This window comes from Sinocyclocheilus anshuiensis, unplaced genomic scaffold, assembly GCF_001515605.1.
Source record: "Sinocyclocheilus anshuiensis isolate Anshui unplaced genomic scaffold, SAMN03320099.WGS_v1.1 scaffold883, whole genome shotgun sequence".
Taxonomy (NCBI): Eukaryota; Metazoa; Chordata; class Actinopteri; order Cypriniformes; family Cyprinidae; genus Sinocyclocheilus; species Sinocyclocheilus anshuiensis.
In genome coordinates this window covers 1317277-1321758 of record NW_015547678.1, presented here as the reverse complement: position 1 = coordinate 1321758, position 4482 = coordinate 1317277, and the positions used below count along the sequence as shown (strand labels likewise).

General features: G+C 37.6%; 1 protein-coding gene across 1 annotated transcript; it reads right to left on the bottom strand.

Moving 5' to 3' along the window:
• Positions 1-943: 943 nt before the first annotated feature.
• On the bottom strand, positions 944-2924 carry LOC107703051 (transcription factor HES-5-like). The gene is made up of 3 exons (XM_016505542.1): positions 2797-2924; positions 1768-1896; positions 944-1663 (listed from the first exon to the last, which is right to left on the bottom strand). Exons 1-3 carry the CDS (start codon positions 2845-2847, stop codon positions 1259-1261), a joined length of 585 nt encoding a protein of 194 aa, XP_016361028.1. The 5' UTR covers positions 2848-2924; the 3' UTR covers positions 944-1258.
• Between the last annotated feature and the right edge of the window lie 1558 nt (positions 2925-4482).

The following is a 4482-nucleotide window of genomic DNA, read 5'->3' as shown; positions in this document are numbered from 1 at the left end:
ACACACACACACACACACACACACTTGCATCAGCCCCTGGGAAAAGATAGGATGAAAGGCTTGCTGTTGTTAGGGAGGTCATCTCCATTGACTCCGGAACGTGTGAGTTGGGAGCACCGAAGTGTTTCCCACACTACTTTCCTATTGTGAGTGTGATATTCTCAGGAGGGGAGAACAATAGAAGTGTGCCTGTAGAGGGGAGGCTGTGTAATTGTATTTACTTGACATTACCCATCTGTGCTGGTAGAAACCTCATATAGACATAGTCTAGATTTATTTGAGAGCTTAAAATTGTACAATTGCTCTTAAAATAAAACATTTGTGTTGTATTTTTTATGAATGCCATATGAAATTTGACTCTATTCCACCAAAATAATAATAAAAATAAATAAATAAAAACCAGTATTTCTCTCTGTCTGCCTCAAAAAATAAATAAAAATTGATGTGAAGTCATTTAGAATTTTTTAAGCTTCTATTTGCTTTATTTTTATATTTTATTATATACACCTTATTTGACAGAACTATAAAATAAAACTATCAATTACAAGTAAAAATCAGTGGTTCACACAAATTGAGAGTAAGTTTTTAAACCAGTTAGCTCAGTTTACTTACAGTTAGTAGATCAGCCCACAAGTGGTTTTTAGTTTAGTTCCCTAACCTGTTAACATAAATTCAGTCAGCTTTCATACCACATGCTTTTTTAATCAAACTATTGCACATATTGTGCCAGGTTATATGTCTTTAACATGCAAACAGTAATTATTAAAACACCAAAAACCATGAATTGGTAATGTAGAATTTTATTAACAGAAAATATTTGACATAAGAGCTCATTTTCAAAACAGCATTGGTCAAGACAACAAACTGGATCCTTTATCAAAGGTACAACATGCCTTACCTAACAAAAATGGAGAATTCTCAGTGCAAACATAAAGATACTCTGAAAAACAATTTCAATTTAATGATCTGTTACAGAAAACTCCACTGGAGTCAACCTCAATTAAATATGCATACATCAAAACATATAAAAAAAAAAACAATTTAAGTAATCACATGTGGTAAAAATCACATTAAGAGCTATTAAAACAGAACAAGAAGCACATAAATCCACCTCTTTCTATTGACAAACACATGTTTGTCTTAAGTTTTTGTCAATCAATATGATGACAACACAAACGTACACCTTGGAAATGAATCTCCTACTTTCATGAGAGACGTTAATACGACTGTCCCTCGGGGTTTACGGTTCACCGCATCTCTACCAGGGTCTCCAGACGGGCCTCCTGATGTCAGGCTGTTGCAAACCAGCCGTGCTCAGTTTAGCGGAAGGTCCTGGTGGAGCGGAGCCGATAGCAGCGCTCGTTTGCTGGCCGTTGTGGAGATGCTGGAGCTCCCGGCCAGGTCCTCCTCCGGTGGAATGAAGAGTGAGGAAGTGGACAGACTCTCTCCAGCAGTGAGAGTAGCCTTCATTATAGTCCCTCTGAGGAAGCTGCTGCTGCCGCTGCTGTTTGAGAAAGCTGATGGTCATTTCCAGGATATCGGCCTTCTCCAGTTTGGCGCTGGGGTCGTGGCTGTGAAACTCCTTCTCCAGGAGACTCTTGAGCTGGTTGATGCAGCTGTTGATGCGGTCTCTGCGCATCTTTTCAACAATTGGCTTCCTCAGCTGAAATCAGATGGGAACACTGATTAGAACATGTTTCAAACTGCATACAGAATGCAATTTTGGTGAATCGTTTGGAAGAGGAATTGCATTGAAATTAAACATACCTTCATTTTGTCCTTGTCACTGAAGTGAAGATGGTCAAAAGACGAAAGCATAACTGAATGGGGTGCCATGTCCAGCTTGCTTTTCTTCAGTGGCAAAAAGAGTTGTGAGTCTCTTTGAGGAACAGCCCCCTGTATTTATACAGCAGCATTAACATTACAAAGCCATGTGGCCTGTGCTGTGTTACTGTTCCCACACACTACCAGAGACCAGAGGGCCGGCTCATCACAACAATAGAGGACATTTTTTAATTTTATGGTTAACTGCCTGCTCGCCTTCCACTGAAGGAATGTTTCCCAAGGTATCAGAGGGACGCCACACTTGAAGGTTTAGTGAAGGAATTTGGCCCTTCAGCCAATTAGAAAAAACATTTAATTTTCTGTATCAAAAAATAATGATAAATATAGGTTGTGCATGTTTTCAAATGCACAAAAGCAGGTTTGGTAGAACACAAAAGATGAAAATAAAATATTTTTGATGAACCATGCTAATTGATGTTTGCACATGTATAATTCACACTTTGTGTAACCAAAATGTAATGCAATAAAAATTCAACAGCGCAAACTGTTCATTGATGAAAAAGAATGTATGCACATACATTTAATGCAATAAAGTATATTTTATATATTGCAAAAATTCTAGACAGCACAAACCGTCCATTGATTAAAAAAATACACAATGTAAGCAGTTATTTTTTTCAAATTATTATTACTGTTTTACAAGAAAAAAATATTTCTGAGGGGGGGGGCGAGAGACCCAGCAGGAAACACAGACTCGAGTCCGTTCCCAGGCCAGGAATATTCCTTTGATAACTGTTAACAACATGACTGTCAGTTCTACTGAAGTTCGGTGGCACAACAGACGCGTGCACTTGCCAGATTACGGAAGTTCTCATGTAGCTGTTAAACAGCATGAGAACCGTGAAGGCACGCGTGAGAAAGATCAAGATGATCAAACATCTCAATCTTTATCCACTAAAAATATTTATATGAGACGAAATAATTTGATTTGTAACGTGATTAAAAAGTGACCTGGTTTTGCTTTGATTTATTGTAGCGTGCCAGCAGGCTCCAGGAGCTCATGCTCTGAGATCAGTGAGGGTGATTGCGCCGCGCGTTCTGCTGTATCCCGATCGCACGCCCAGCAGACACCAAGTGATTATCAAAAGCCAAAAGGGTCAGAATTCGCCAACTACTAGACACAGACAAAATACAAGCACGTGAGTAAAGTGGTTTTACTGTGGCAATGAAGCGCCTGGGAACGAGCAGGTGAATATTGATTATGAATGGTGCTTGCTATTTGAAGACGCTTGGAAATCCCACAGAACACCTTAGCTAACACACATACGCACTCGTGTATCGTGACAGCCACCAGCGAAAACCAGCGACATAATCATTGATATTACAATTAATATTTTAAATAATATTGTTTAACTTTTCACCTTAATTTTAAAGTTTTACTGATTTCGTTTCAAGTTTTTTTTGCCATTTTTTTTATGTGAAGCCTATATAGTTTTTCATAACTATTCATTTTAGTTTATTTAGTTAGTTATTTTAGAGAAAATGAGAATTATTGCCTTGGCAACTAGCTGAAATTAAATAAATTTACGTTTTTTATATTTTATTTGGTTTGAGTTAACATTTAGGGCCTATTGTTTCAAGTAATGTTTTCTTTATTGTTTTGGTTTTAGTTTTAGTTAATGATAATAACCCTGATGAAATCGCCTCTTTTTGTATTGTGATGGGTAGCAAAGACTAGTGTTTATGCTACATATGTAGTGTGTGTTCTGTGTGTTTGTGTTTGCTTGTATTTTTCACATATATTCTTTTGAAATACTGTGGGTTTGTTTTTGAGGACATTCCCAACATCCTGGGTGCTCTAATCTGACGAGTGCAAACAATGCACTAATTGCTCTATTGAAAATGTTAATTGCATCTTTGTTGTAAAACAAACAGTCAGTCTTAGTGTCACACACGAACTTGGTAAATCAATAGTGAGGAATTCAGACCACCTTATTGCATTTTAGCAAAAAAATATAAATTATCACTTTTGTATATATATATTCTCAACTATAGCAGATATGAAGCCTGTTCCAAGTTTCATTTGAGCTGGATATATGGTTTTGTTCCGTGATTCGTCTACGCTCAACCACCTGTAGCAGCAGGCCTGAAGACGAGGTTTGTGTGACATAAGGCACAGGGCTTTACTGAAGTTCCCATGAGTTCTGTATTGAGAGGCCAGCCTTCCTTTCCCACAGTCGGTTCATTGACTACCCACAGTAAGGAAACAAAATAAGTGTGTCTTGTTACACATCACATTAGTCACGGTGTTTGAACTCTCTTTATTAGAGGGGGACCTAAGACATAGCAAGACCATCTGGACTTCAGACACTGTTCAAACACTTTTAGGACTTTCCCAGGATTCAGCAGGAGTTTTAAAATCAGTTCAAACCTAGAAATTCTTCCTAATTCTTAGTCAGGTGTTTGTTCATATATTTCTTTTTTTTCTCTCTCTCTCTCTCTCTCTTTATTTTATTTATTTAAAGTGCTAAACAATATAGGGACATTCCATGTCAACCCAACCAGAAGTCCCCGCTCAAAGTTTTGATATTGCTAATATGGAAAGATAAACATGTATAGTGATGAAAGCCAAAATATGAAATGTCATGGGTGAATAATTACGGAGTAATCCACTATTTTGTAGAGGGAGGTCAAAAT